The sequence below is a fragment of the Cynoglossus semilaevis genome, chromosome 13 (assembly GCF_000523025.1).
Source record: "Cynoglossus semilaevis isolate Cse_v1.0 chromosome 13, Cse_v1.0, whole genome shotgun sequence".
Taxonomy (NCBI): Eukaryota; Metazoa; Chordata; class Actinopteri; order Pleuronectiformes; family Cynoglossidae; genus Cynoglossus; species Cynoglossus semilaevis.
In genome coordinates, this window is record NC_024319.1 from 8,926,455 (window position 1) to 8,941,761 (window position 15,307).

The 15,307-nt window shown below is 43.4% G+C and overlaps 1 protein-coding gene across 5 annotated transcripts in view; it reads left to right on the plus strand.

The window, feature by feature from the left end:
- Positions 1–9,908, plus strand: part of hdac9b (histone deacetylase 9b) — a 37,141-nt gene extending 27,233 nt beyond the window's left edge. For all 5 annotated transcript variants that reach the window (XM_017038175.2, XM_008323368.3, XM_017038173.2 and 2 more), the window contains 6 exons: positions 2,565–2,696; positions 3,127–3,242; positions 4,623–4,745; positions 5,466–5,628; positions 5,725–5,939; positions 7,834–9,908. In XM_017038175.2, the coding sequence (XP_016893664.1) occupies positions 2,565–2,696; positions 3,127–3,242; positions 4,623–4,745; positions 5,466–5,628; positions 5,725–5,939; positions 7,834–8,172 (1,088 nt within the window). In that variant the 3' untranslated portion in view covers positions 8,173–9,908. The remainder of the gene's footprint in view (positions 1–2,564; positions 2,697–3,126; positions 3,243–4,622; positions 4,746–5,465; positions 5,629–5,724; positions 5,940–7,833) is intronic.
- Positions 9,909–15,307: the final 5,399 nt, after the last annotated feature.

A 15,307-nucleotide genomic window follows, 5' to 3' on the forward strand; every position in this document is an offset into this window, starting at 1 on the left:
CAGGACAGATTTTCAAAAGCAATCCTTCAAAGGTAGAACTGTTGAGCCTCACAGTAGATGGTGATTTTTTTTTTTTTTTTTTTTTTTTTGTATTAACACGACCTGAGCTAGTAATAAAATTAGATCCTTTAAAGAAGAAAACATTGATGAAAGAATGAATCTGGTCATCTCTTTCATAAATATTTCTTGTTCAAAGCAGCCAAACTCCAGAATATTATTTCCTCCATTTGTGTCTCAGGTTTCCTAACTGTGGCAGGTAGAATGTGAGGCAGGCTGTAGAACACACACCTCCGCCCTCCACAGCCATCAGTCCACGTCTGAGCTCTAATGGACACAGACACTCAGCAGCATTAAAAATTCTGATTAAGTGGAGATGCATAACACATTCACTGGCAAAGCCATTAGCCCTGCAGCAGCATTTTCAGATGGAATCAGGTGATTGATTTATGACCGTTGTACACCGCGGCACATTATGTTTCCGTAAAGTTAGGAGCCAGAGGAGTGACCCGGGTGCTCTGTGTGTATGTATGTACTTCATCGATGCCATCATTGCCTCCTGTTGCATTGTGCTCCAGGGCTTTTTTTTCCCCCACAGACCGGTGCAAAAGTGTTTGTTCCTGCGCTGCTGTCTCGCGTTCCCAGGGCGACCAATTGTGATGCGTAGCTTGGTGGCAGCAGTGTGTAAAAATAGAAAGCAATCAAGGCAGCGGGGCGTGAAGCAGATTCATACGACTCCCAACAGCGTTTTCTCTCCATTTATCTAACCTGCCTGCTTTTTTCCTCCCCCCTCTCTTTCATTCTACCTCACACCCACAGGATTAGAGGTCTGTACCACGTATTAGGGATGAGGTTTTTTTGCTTCTTTTGACAAAAGCCAAAAATAGCAGCATCTGTGCCCCATCACTGCTCCCTCTCCTCCTCCCTGCAGTGCACCCACGCAATAGCCCCACTTCCGCCTGTACAGCTATATGTTCTACATACTGCCGGGGACCTATTTAAATATTGATTGGAGGTGAATAATTGAGCTGGGTTGGCTGTTGTGTAATGGAAGCTTTACATAACGTTGACACGGCTCAGTGATCTGCCTCTCAGTCAGTGGATCATCTTGTCTCCTCTGCCTGTTCATTTGAGTGTGTAAAGATAGCGGTAGGGTTCCGGGTACAAAGGGTTGATGAGAAGTCCATATGACACACGCTGACCCAGTGACTCATTGTCAATGTGGCGAGACAGAAACATGAGCCAGGCCAAATAAAAGAAGCATTTTTAACACTGGTGTGCTAAAAGTATTTGTGAATAATCCCTTCACTATATTTAAACTCATATAAAATATCACTGATATATTAAATGCACTTTATATTATTTTAACTGGTGACTTTGTTACTAATTGGGACATAAAGAAGGTCAGAAGCCAAAGGTACACTGTCAAGACTTTAGCAACATCTAGTGGTAACTTTACATAGTGTACATGCCATGAATATCCCTCACTTAGCCATTCTTGTCCAAACATATGAAGTAAATAAGTTTTTCTGTATACCATGTGTCTACTGTTCCCATATCTACAAAAAAGTGTAGAATTTAATATGTAGAATTTGTTAGGGATTAGGATTAGGGTTACGGTCCAGAGGATTACAATAATCTCCTTATGTGTTTATTTAATAGGTGGTTGTCAATTTTAAAAATAGATTGAAAGCCACTGTCTCCAGTTAGTATCGCTGACATCATGCTGTCCATACAATATGCTGAAGAAGAATCGCAGTACGATTCAGCAGAATGTAAACATCCCTTCCAGCGTTTGTCCAAAGAATATATACATTTATAAATGGATAATAATATTAGCTCAGAAATTGGATTCAAATTTCTACTTGGAAATCTCTCCAGTGTTTGAGTGTCTGTAAAAACACCATTAATAACAGTTAAAAATGGCTGTTGTGAAGAATATGATGTCAACTTTTCTTTCAACACTGATGGACTGGATTTGTAAAAGTCTGGATCGGTTCAGGCCTCTCGGGCCGGGATCTGTGTGTGTGTGTGTGTGTGTGTGTGTATTTGGGTATCTCTGTTTTGCATTAGGAGTGTGGAGCAGGGAGAGCCTGAAACATCTGCCATGTTTTTGTGTTAGTTTAACTGTTGCTACTGTATCAGACTGTGGTCACCAGGGCGGCAGGTAGCGGACGCCTTCACTTAGAGCCTCTGTGTTGCTCAACCTAATTTGGTCCAGATGAGGTGGAAATGGGCCCAATTCTGACTCATTAAATTTATCTGAAACCTGTTCTGAATTTCATTTGAAACTGAAATCTTTACATGTCAAAGTGCAAAATTATTGCCGTTATTTTTAACCAGATTTATGACCCTTTTGTTTCTCCTTTAGTTTGTCTTATTCTGTTTTTATGATCTTACTGTTTTCTTTGATAATGGTTATTTCACACGGGCCGTTAAGCCAAACTGACCGTAAAAGGAGTCACAGTTCATATGCATTATTGTAAAATTTATCTCAGTTCGAGCTGTATCTACAAATGTTATGATGTGAGACCCGCAGTACAGTATAAGTACTTCTTATGTTTCAGCCTCTGAGCCCAACCTGAAGGTACGATCCCGGCTGAAGCAGAAGGTAGCAGAGAGGAGGAGCAGCCCAATGCTGAAGAGAAGAGACGGAAACATCATGACTCCTTATAAGAAGAGAGCTCTGGAGCTAATGGGTGAGTATTGTCCAGAGGACTTTAGGTAAAAACAGGTTTTTAAGTCAGGCTGATCCCACCCCTCCCCCAGACTTATTTATTTTCCTTTGCAGAAAAAAACATCCATACAACAGAGGATTTTTATATACTGACTTAAAAAGGCAATTACTTTCTGCAGTTTGGTTTTCATTATATTCAAATGAGCTTCACTCTGTTAGAATGTGATTAAAATGTTTAATTACAGCAGCGCTGGACATAATTCAATGTTTCTGCCGCGCAATAAAATGTAATTGTGATTGCACTATACTCTAATAACAGACCACTCAGACCAGGCAGCCGTGGCTGTGTACAATAAACTGTTGTGAGGCCACCGCTATTGTGCCAAAACTTCCATTTATGTGTTTAAACTGTAGAAAATAAGAAATTCTGTATCTTGATTTTTTTTCTCTAGACTCTACACCCACTAACAGTGCCCCTGGCTCTGGGCCAAGCTCTCCTATTGGGGCCTCTAGTGCCTTGGGGGGTGAAAACGGACCCTCGTCTCTGCCTACTACCACAAAAACTGAGGTTTGTTTGTAAACTATGCATGCTCAACACAAGTTACAAAAGTAAAAAGAAAAACAAAAGAGAGAGAAAACAATCCCTTCTGATGTGATTGAACATGGAAGTGATGTAATATCAAAGCTATTATTTTATGTCAGGGCAGTAAATGCCTGTGTGTCCTTTTACTCGCAGCTATAAAAACAGTTTTGTCTGTCACACTCCAATGAAAATTGCTCCCCACTCTGACATTAAAGAGGCGCAGCTTGGCTCTCGTATGTAATTATTTGTATAAAGATGACACGTTATGTTGGAAAATAAATGAACTCTAATTGTGTACAACACAGAATTCAAACATACATGTAAAAGTTAAAAACCCTGCACATTAAAAAAAACAACTCTAGCATGTCAAAGCTTCTTTTGCTTTAGAAAAACTGTTTTGCTCTAAAGTTGCTGTTGGCTGGTTGTAGTGTTTCTGTCATTGGCCTGGCCGCCTGCCGCCACTCAGTGGTTCTGAGGCGTTTCCCAATAGATTCGTGGCTGAGTTGCAGCCCAGGGCTCCCCTTGGATCGAGTTCACAAAGCAGACCATTATGGAGGATGGCAGATATGACAGACCTCAGAACAATATTAACAGAGCAGCTGTGTTATTCTTAAACGTTGCTGTTTACTCTCACAGGGATCTCCGTCCTTTCAGAGTCAGGAGAGACGCCCCGACACTGAGCCGAGGTCCAGTCTTAGGGAGACAGACAAACTGTGGACTTTAATTGATATCCCAGACGCTAGTAGCCAAAGACACCCACATGCTAACAACATAAACACACCGGACTGCTATTGTATCAGCCTGAGCTGGGGCGCTCATGAGAGTCGCTGGCGGAGTGCGCGGCGGCCTGTGGACCTCGGGCCTGTTGCAAAAGCACAGCGTGTTTATGCACCGTTACATTAGGTATCCTTTTTCAGAGGGAACGGGTCCCTCGGGTCAAATATGGGCCGGATATCCACGCACAGGTCACTGCCTACTGGTAGGGGTGGGGAGGATAAACATGGCTGTTCCAAAACCACATGCTGGCCCGCTGCTCTGCTGGGTACAGGAACTGTGCCCCAGTGCTGATGTTCTCTGAGGGAGCAGCCGGAGGGTGGGGACCGTGGAGAAGGAAAACACAGCGGGAGGATTAGGAACTGAAGAAACAAGGGTGTAGAGGTAGATTTGAAAGGGTTGGCGTGTTTGTAGTTGTGTATCATCCTCAGAGGTGATTTCTGTGAAGTTGAGTTCCTGCCACTCCTTTAGAGTTTATCATCCACTGTAAAAAGACATCCCTGAAACCTCTCTGAAACATTAACACTACTTTAGATTTTCCGCTACTTTATCTTTTTTATTATTATTATTTTATCCTTGTGTCTTATCCAGAGATGGCCTTCACAGCCGAGATTATTCCGGCCTGACGGCTCAGTGTCCATGCTGAGCTTGTACACCTCTCCCTCCTTACCCAACATCTCACTGGGTCTTTCTGCTGCGTCCTCGTCAATGAGCGTAAGTTCAGCTTTTGTTATTACACCGGTGTAACTTACACGTTAACATGAAATCCTCTTTATAGTTCAGTTGATCTATAACACAGAGTCTGTCGTCCATGGATGTTTGGGTTCTCTGTGCAACAGTAGGTCGCCCACCTCTGACCCTGAATGATTTTATCAGCCTTAGATAAATATGGCTGTGTAGGGTCTTGTCTCTGAAATGCTTTTGTCCTTCTCCATTACCTCATTTATCACAGGTTTAAAAAGGTCCAAGGCCACTCAAGTTGCAACTCCTGATAACACAACAGATGATAAATCATCTTTTAGATTTCCTCACATTCCACAGATGGCTGTTCATCAGCTGCTTTCACTCTGAAAACATTTATGGCAAATGCCCACAAAACACATTCATTCACAAAAAAAGGTTGGAATTATTTGGTGGAGAATTCTGGAATGTTTGTAAACACAGAGCATGTAGCTCCCTTTCCCCCTCCTCCCCTAAAGGGGGTGCTATAAAACCAGTCTGGAACTGGACTGATAGATTCATCATCACATTCACATCGTCTCACCTTAAAGCTGACGACAGTAACACTTAATACAACCCACCCGCTTCCTACACTTGTGTGGCCCTTAGAAATGACTAGAAATGACTGACTGTGTTTGAAAATAATTTGCTACAAACTCTAAATTATTCCAATTAAATGTATGTTCTTTCTTCTTATCTTTGGTGCTCACTCAGTCTGCCAGGTCAACAGAAATCAAACATGGTCTCCCTGGAAATCTCCTGGGTCCCGTGCCTCTTCACACAGGCCTGGAATCCAAGGTGAGCCCCAGTCACCAGGCTCTCCTCCAACACCTCCTCCAGAAGGAGCAGATGAGGCAGCAGAAGATCCTCTCCACTGGTGCGTTTGCCCGTCTTCCATCTTTAATGCTACGCTGTGAAATTCTCACTTTTATTTTGCAAGAGTAACAAGTGTACACTGTGACTTTGTTGTCAGGCCAAGGCTCTATGTCGCCCCACCCTCAGTCGCCTCTGGCCATGAAGGATCGCCCGTCCAGCAGTCGGCCCAAACTACCAAAGCACCGGCCGTTGAACAGAACCCAGTCCGCCCCGTTGCCTCAGAACACGCTGGCTCAACTTGTCATTCAGCAGCAACACCAGCACTTCCTGGAGAAACAGAAACAGTACCAGCAGCAGGTTCATATAAATAAGGTACTTTGCTTTTCACCAATATTCAGTTCACAGGGGAGGGTTTTGACTTTCAGATTAGTTTTTTGCAGCATTCTTCTTTTACTTTTCCTGCTCTCCCAGAGGCTTATTTTACCGCAGGGAGTCTGATTAAATCATTTTAAGCACACCATTGCTGCTCTATTTTTAGCCTTTTCTAAAAGCATCTGTGGTAGCTCAGGTTTTCAGAGCGGGGCCCCGGTCTGCTCTTCCCTGAAATTCTGCTGTTTTTTTTCCCTGCAAAGCAAAGAACTTCTGCCTGACTTCAAATGGAGGAGAAATGCTTCCCCTGCACTAATTCTGTTATCATAGCTCAAGGCATCAGTGCTGCTCACATGCTAAGTCTGTGAAATTCAATTCAGGCTAAGTTCAAATAAAGGAAAAACTGCCCAGAATACATTTTGTTCCTCTGTGGCAATATTTGTGTTTCTGTTAGCTGGCCGAGGTGACCTCGCTAAACACAGAGTGTAATTATTCTGGTGAGGGACGTGTGTGAGGTGGCGGATACTGTGAAAGGCAGCATTGTGTGAGCTCACATACTGATGTGTCCCAACGCTGCAGCCTGAAAAACCTTGGGAACTTTAGAGCAGCTATTACCTGGAAGTCATGAAAAAAAGACACAGAGAGAGAACCACAAGTACAAACGGATTTGTACTTCACACACTCAGCTCTGACGGTGAATGTTTTCATTCCCAAACTGCAGTAACTGCGACTATCGATTATTGATGTAATCCATTGATCTATTTATTATTTACTTCACTTTAATTGAACTGGTTGGAAATGAGAACTTGACCGACAAATGTTAAGCAGCAGCGAAATGAATGAATCAGAGATTTGAGGAAATCAAAAGTAATGGAATGATGTTCTTGATCAAATCAAGTTGATAAATAGATGAAACGTTTTAGCTCCATTTTTGATTTTTGATGAAAGACAAAGCAGCAGCTACACATAGTGAACCAAGGTTTTGAACTGTGCCAACCCCTTGTGTAGACCTCATGATCAGGCCGGGCCCTGGTCATTCAGGCCAATAAGATCTTGACCAAAGCCTCTTTCAGCTGAGGTTATAAATGGCCTCTAATCAGGGATGAGCCCTGAGTGTTTATTGCGAGGGATCGCCAAATCATTGGCCTAATTAATTTCCTAGCAGCAGCTCCTCTGCTGTTGTTTTTAAACATCCTGCAGCGACTGCAACTATAGGGGGCACTAATGGAAAAAGTGGAAGAGCTTAAAGACTTAAGGACGAAGTATGAACAATGTTTTCTAATGCCGAGGCAGATTAAAGGGGTTAATTAGTGCAGCTGAAGGGATATTTATACGAGGCCTACATTCTGGAGACGGTGTGTTTGTGGTGACCGGCGTTGGGGGCTTATCAGTCTGTTTATGGAGCCCTCTTGTGGCCAAGTTATCACATCATGGCACAGTTTCAGCTGCAGTTCCGTCAAACGTGTTTATTAGGCACTGACGTGTCACATCCCGGATTAATAACATAATCCCATCGACCCTAATGACATGAACCTCTGTGTCTGTGGATTAAACACAGATTGATGCTGAGGACCTTTGGTCCCAATCAAGACTTATCTCCATGATAAAATATTTAAATGAAAATAAATCAAAAAGTGGAAAAAAAAATTATAAATTTGGGGGAGGCGGGGGGTCGTGTGTCCCCATCCCTCGTGCCATCTTCGCCAATGACTAAAAGAAAAAACAAATAATACTGTCATACTGAAAATATCAATATTATACTGTCTTACCTTATAATGCCTTATACTCATGGTACATGAAAACAAACAAACAAACAAACAAACAAACAAACAAACCAACCCAGATGAGGAACAGTTCCAGTCGTTTATGCAGCACTGATGTGGCCTCTGTTTTGCAGCTGTTGTCCAAGTCCATCGAGCAGTTACGTCAGCCCAGCGTACACCTGCAGGAGTCAGAGGAAGAGCAGGAGGAGCAACAGCACGCAGAGCAGATGGAGTACATGCAGGAGGACCGGCTGCCCCCTGGAGGAGTCATCAGGAAGCACACGCTCAGCAGCAGTAGCAGCAGTGGCTCCAGCGGTGGCGAGCCGCCTGATGCCCACTGCAGGGTCATCAAGGTGAAGGAGGAGCCGGCCGACAGCGAGGACGAGTCCCTGGGCGCTCAGAGCCTGGAGTCGCAGCAGAGCACCTACCTGCACCAGGTCAAAGGGCGACTGGTGATAAGAGCCATGATCTGAGAGGAGGGGGAGAAGAAGAGGTCAAACACACTCGCAACATTCGCAGATGAACAAGTCTCCTGAAATGTGCATTTAAACCCCTACACACACATACACACACAAACAGACACACACAAACAGACACAGACACACACACACACACACAGCAGCTATTGCACAGTAGGGCAGCTCTTCCCTGTCACCACCCAGTTCCACTCAGCTGCAGTTCCTCTCATCCCACATTTTAAATCTCTCTGTATGTGGTTCTTTGTGTAGTGATCTCTGTAAAATATGTACGTTTTGAATTGAATTGCGGATGAAACACAAAGAGAATCCGGATTGTTCCTTCTAAGAGCTGCTGCGGTCGTTCAGCCACAAAAACCCACTGGTGTATATATACTGTACGGTGGATGATTACAGTAGGCCCGCAGGATGACTACTGGACACAGGAGGGTGACGAGGTGTACAGCTTTGAAGAGCCGACTTATATTTCCGTTGTGTACATTTCTGCCATAAAATATACCAACGCTCGACGGCGAGTCCGAGCGTTGATAGTCGTCATAAAGTCCTGACAGCGCGTTGAAGAGTTTTAAGACCCTTTGTGCTCTGTTGTTCTCTACGGTATGTGATGATGTTCCATGTTAAGTGGTCTCCGAGCTGAAGTAATGAACATCTGTCTCAGTCAGGACATATATTTAAGTATGAACAGGGGATGTTCCCTCACGGCAGAGTACGCTCCACCGCTCATACTGCAATTTGAAGGTTGAAGCACTAAATCCGTACAGGCATCTCCCCAACACATCCTGAGTCTCCATGTCTCCCTAACTGAGCCGTCCCAGAGCCGGGGCTCTACGTGCTAAACCCAGCTCCCCTCCCTTCTCCCCTTCTGGGTCCAAATCAAGGCTCGGGGCCTGGTTCCTGCCAGGCTTTTAGCAGAGGAGTCACAAAAAGAGAGAGAAAGAGAAAGACAGAGAGAGAGAGAGAGAGAGAGAGAGAGAGAGGGCCGGGCAGGAAATGCCTTCTAAAAGCCAGGAGTTGGAGTGATTCATGTGTGCAGGAATGTTGAGAAAGGAGGACCTAGGGTTGGAGGAGTCCAAGGGGCCAGGCTTGAGAATTGATTTACTGTCAAGACGAATTACAAAGTGAGTGGGGATATGGTTAAGGGAGTCCTTTTTTTAAAGGGAATCGCTTCCTTCATATTCCCCAGTGGCAGAGTTACCTCAATATGCAGGTTTGATGTTACTTCAACAAAAAACCTTGGATTGGACTGTGCTGGTTTTTTTTTTTTTTTTTTTTTAATATTATTCAAGCCTGGGTTTTTTTTTTCTCCCCTGAAAGTGCCCACGACCTGTATAGTCTGTCTTAAAGTGATTGATCAAATGTATTGCATAGCTGTAAACCTTTCCAGTTTCATTTGTTCCGTCGACTAAATGTACGAAAAGTTGCTCAGACGTGGTTTTCTGTGTTTGGATTCCTGTGAAAATCAAAACTGTTTGTCTTATGCTGTACATTCAGACTGTCCGGTTGTAATGTTTTAGTGTAAGTAAACACAATCAGAACAATGTGAGTCTTGTTCTCCCGCTCCTTTGATTTGGCTGTAATGAGAAGCTCTGTGCTGTCAGTGGGGGAGGGTGGGGGTGTCTGTTCATAGCAGTTTGCCGTTTTCTTCTCTTTTCTTGCCTTGTGTGATTCAACGTTTTTGTTTTGTTTTTGTTTTTTTGTTGATTTTTTTAAATAAAGTTCATTTACCTCTGATGTCACATCCTGCTGGTTTCTTTTTCCTTTAAATGTCGTGACTGTTTGCGTCGTGAAAATACATAAACCATTTTCTTCGCCATTTACAAATGAAAGTCTCGGCGTCATCACCCGAGCCCGTCTTTCCCACACTGAGCTCCGGACCCGGCCCTTTATTTTCTGTGTAACCTTTGAAGCGGAGCTTAGGAGGCTTTCAAACATTTCTTTGATGTGAGTAAGCTAGGTTCCCTGTGTCAGTCCTGGAGCAGCGGAGATAAGGTGAGCAGTGAATGTCTGATATATGACTTATACCCACAGATACTTTCAAACCAAAGCTTAAGCAATTTCACAGCAGTCTTAGGTCATGGGACCTGCCTGATACACTGTCCACGCCATGGTGAGACTGGAAAAATACCATCACTGTCTACCATCACACTGTGTATCAGAAACACTGCACTGAAGAACACCAACAGCTCAGAAATAAACACACAAAACACGAGAAAAGATGAACTGAAAATGAACTGAAAATGAAAGAAATGTTAACGATTGGTGTCAACAACAGAGAACTGAGGCCGAACCTGGAGGTTCTTTAATTGACAGGTTAATTGGTAACAGGTGTGGGCTGTCAGGACAGACTGAGTCTGGACTCAGTTGGCAGCTGAGTCCATCAAACAGTTGGATCTTTGAGTCATATACCAGCAGGTAACGTGCACTCAACCTACTGACTCAACCTACTGACTCAACCTACTGACTCAACCTACTGACTCATGTTTGTTTACCATGAGCATTTCTACCATTCAGGTTACCAGTTTTTACAAACCATTGTGGATATGAGTGTTTGGTGAGAGTCCAACCACAACCACAGTGACGACACCAGGTAGGAAGTTTGTATCAACAGCAGAATATTTCATTCCAAAAAAGAAACACATTATTAAAAGTCACACTGACCCTGTCCTCACATTAGACAATATCAGTAAAACTAAAGAAAAATGATTTAAAAAAAACCAAAAACTTTGTGTAGTTAACACAGCTGTCGGGACAGAAAGTGAGCAGAGCTTTCACTGTGTCTTAACAAACAAACTGCTGTGTTTTCTCTCTGCTCTGCCCTGTTGTTCTGTTATCTTAATATTTTCTTTGCATGGAACCTTACCCTCACACTGCAGGTTTAACAGATCGAAGTGTGAGTTACTAATTGTATTTTTTTTTAATTGCATCTTCAGATAGAGTATCCACGCGTTGTATTTTTCACTCAGGTGTGAAGATAAAAAATGAGGAAGTATTTCAGTTCAACGAGACGCCGGCTCTCCGGTACCTTCCATCTGTCTTGGGCTTCAGGCTGTTGTGATTTTAAATGAGCTGTTACAAAGTCAGAAAAAATAACGAAGGCTAAATCCATCTGTACTGCCCCTCCCTCTGCCGTCCCTCGCCGTCTCCCCCTCCCCCCTCCCCCAAATCCAGCTGTGAGCACAGCCAGTTGTAAAAGCAAGCAAGCTTTTCCAAAGGTGTAAGGAAGTAACAAAGACATCAGTCCACGACGTCCTCTGACTGGGTTACGCTGTACAGTACAGTACAAGTCAGGCCTGGGGTTTTATTTAATTTTTTTAAATTTTTATCACTGTTCAGTTTCTATTAAAAAATGTACGATATATTACCAGGAACGATAACCTGCCAACACAAATAGCTTCATTTTAAACTCATCCAGAAATCTGGTTCAGAAGTCCGTCCAAACACAGGACCGATGACTGGGACGTTGTAAAGCCAAGTGGAGGAGAGAAGCAAGGTCACGGTTAAACGCACATTAAACACTGCTCTGCTGCTAATTTAATTCAAAACAGTTTCATTTTTAACACGCGCCAGAATTTGATGAATTGAATTGGATCAATATTGTACAAAAATAACACATGGAGAATAAGAGAGAGAGAGGGAGGGAGGGAGAGAGGGAGGGAGGAAGGGGGGAGATTTTCTTCTGATACGTAATGTCTTCCATAGTGACTCAGGTAAATCCCACTGAGACTAACTAGTTCACTTCATCACTAGTTTACCGTCTAGTCAGGAAGTTTGAGAAAGTCCAGCACCGACTGCAAAAGTTTATAATGAATCTAAAAGTGTGGGTTCCAACCCAGATCCTGGACGTGGTCACAGTTGGGTTCACCTTTGGGCTGGGAAACAAACCCTCTGCCCTGGATGAACGCCACACGGCCCCACCCGTGGTCTGCGATCCAGATTTTTTTTTCTTATGCAGTTTTATTCTACTTCATTCAATAGTTGTTTTAAATTAAACTTCTAACGGCCAATGAGAATTTAGAGATTGGATTTGACTCTCAACTATTGACTTGGCAGGTATTTAACAACGACTCTAGTACTCTAGTACCACAAATACTAGAGTCTTCTCCTGTCAGGACTACTCTTAGTGTATAACCCAGCTATGACCACAGACTGGCTCACAGACAGTACACACGTCACACTGAAGTAGTCGGTAGAACTACTGCTGAGTTCAATAGTATTCGAAGAACATTACTTTAGTAATAGAGTAAATCCAAAGTGAGTCTACGTCCACTGACCACTAACTGTCTGTAAGTAGGTTCATATGTGATGAGGGTTCTGAGGTTACCGACATTTTAGAGCCTGAGACAGAGGCTAACAAAAAAAGTACTTGGACTTCTTTATCCTTCACATGTAGAAGTAAATGAGTCAGAGCAGGTTCTAATGTCCTTGGGCTCCGAGGAATGAGTTTCCTAATGGTTTTGAATGTTTGAGAAAAGCGCCGTAAAAATGCCAGCCCTTCAGTTTTAACAACAATACCAGAAGAACAGCAGAGAGAATTCCCAGACACTCAGAGCAGATGGAATCTCAGAAGATAATGGAGTTAAATTACCAAAGTGCAGGCACAGAGTCCACCTGGCAGCGATGGTCGTCCTGACCAGGAGAAGCCAAAAGTTCCTCACTTAAAACAGAGCAGATGTAGAAAGTCTAAAAAGATCCCCTGGAGCCTGATCAATAAACCTGGCGCCGAGGAATCGCACGGCCGACCAGTCGTCGGCCTTTTGTTTGATGGCGATTGGTGTTTTCTCAACTGATCTGAACTAATCACAGAGTCGATACACACAGGTAGAATGTGTGTTCACAGACGCAGCCATGTCATAGTTTTTTTGGATCCTAAGAGGAAGTTAAAAAACCCAAAAAAAACTCCATCAATTTCTCCCCTGACTGCACGATGTCATATTTCACCAGCGTTCCAAACACGTCGAGACGTTCCTCAGTCTTCTTCCACTGCACTGTTCTGTTGTGGTTCTGTCAGCTGACCAAGGATAAATAAATAAATCTTCAATAAACCAATAAATCAATGGAAGTTGATAGAAAAAAACCCAACTCTTTATTAAACGGGCGGTTAGTTGTTAGTTACCTACTAACAGGTCGTGTGATGACTTCTCCTCCTTCACTAAATGTTGTTGGCAACGTTTCACAAATTTTTCTGTGAAACTTTTTATTAGAGGAAGGGAGTATCTGGATATGGAACTGCAGTCGGTACTGGAACTCAACAAGTACAGGGGAGAGGGTGGTGAGACATATATGTAGATATATGTAACAATATATTAGTGTATATATATATGTGTATGTAGATGAAACTATTGTCTATATACATAACGTATATGTAATATATTATATATGTACATATATGTATATGAATACATATATGTACATATACATACACATATATACATACATATACAAATATTTATATAGAAATGTATTTATGTGTGTATATATAGGTTATATGTATATATGTATATTAATACATATATACCTGCACACACATATATGTGTGTATATATATATAAAATACTTTGTTGTATGTAGTTGGTGGTCCTTGTTTCATCCCCTCTCATTGTTGATGACCTTTGACCTAGATCCGTGGCAGGGGAAGAACTACAAACGAAGTCCCAACTTTTTTTTACCTAGCGCGTCTTTAAAGTGCGATCGATGTCCATTCGTCTTGGTGTTGACTTTGTATTAGAATTCAGTGCAGTGTAAAACCTCGTGTCCATTAGGAGCTGATCTAAACGAGGAAGCCATTTGAGAGATGGACTTGCCCACCAAAGATGAAGATAATAAAGAGCAAAAATAGTCCATGAAGGAGGTTTTCCAGCTTCCTCCTGTCGAGATCTCTATGACTCTGGCATCAAACACTTCATTGTGGTGTTTTTCTTTCCATGTGCCGTTAACTGAGCTGAATGTGTCGGACAGTGCGCCGCTGGCAGCAAGTGGAGGAGAGCGTTTTGCTCTTTGGTGTTGAAGTACTGCGCCTAGCTCCATTCAAAAAACTCTGGAACACTAAACTCTGAACCGGACCCTTGAAGAAAGACTGTCCATTTGTTTAGAGAGAAAGAAAATAAAAACATCCTTTTAAGGAGGAAGGGAAAAGTCCGACATGTTTTCCTTTTGTCTCATGAGATAAAGTACCGATGACCAAACGTAGGTGGTGTTTATGTGACTGTCCGTCTCTGTGACTGCAGTCATCAATAGTGTTATCTCAGCCTTTAAAGGATTGATATCCCTTTTCAAGTTTAATGAGATAACAGAGCCGGGGGAGTTCTCCTCCCGCTGGGTTCAAAGAGCGTCCGTCTCGAGGAGCTGCTTTATCTCAGCCACTGATTGACCTGGCTGATAGGTGATACTGAGGAACCACAGTGGCCCCGGGATGTGGTCTCTCCACTGGACGAACGGGGACCGGCAAACTTGGCCTCTGGTCTGTGTGAGCGTCTCACCAGCGGGGGCTCTGGCGTCCCTGGGATGCCGCCGTCTCCCTTTGATTCCGGCGAGCAGGCACTTTAACGTGCCCACCTCCCTCACACCGTCCAATCTAGAGCTCATAAAGCACGTCTGCCACTCTGCAGCTAGTTGGACAGGACGTGTTTGTAAAGTGTTGCCTGAACGCTCCGCCAGGCGCAACGATGCCCCGAGGGCTCGTAAGAGCTGTGATTTCTTCTCCCGGCTCATGCCAAGAACCCATTTGGAGTTCCAGCTCAGTTCTTCTAAAATCCTGCCATTTGCGGCTTGCGACCATGAACCACGGGTGTTTTTCTTATAATCTATACGGCACGGCAAATACTGTGTATTAACTAGAGGCATAATCATAAGGGAAACGAAATGCCAATAATAATGGGCCGAGTGGAACGCCATAATAGTAGGCTCGCACTTGAAAGGAAAAATGTTCTGGTGAAAATATTGGGTCTACATCACATGCTGCCCACTAAGTAACAAGTATGTAATCATTCAAATAGGTGAACTCACCATCCACAAATATACACTCAACACTCGGGCCGTGGAAGTCATGACGGGTCTTGGAGACAGCCAGGGTTTCAGGACTCGCTCATTCACTCAGTATATATTAAGAGAATGAATCTACCCCCCTCCCCCCACC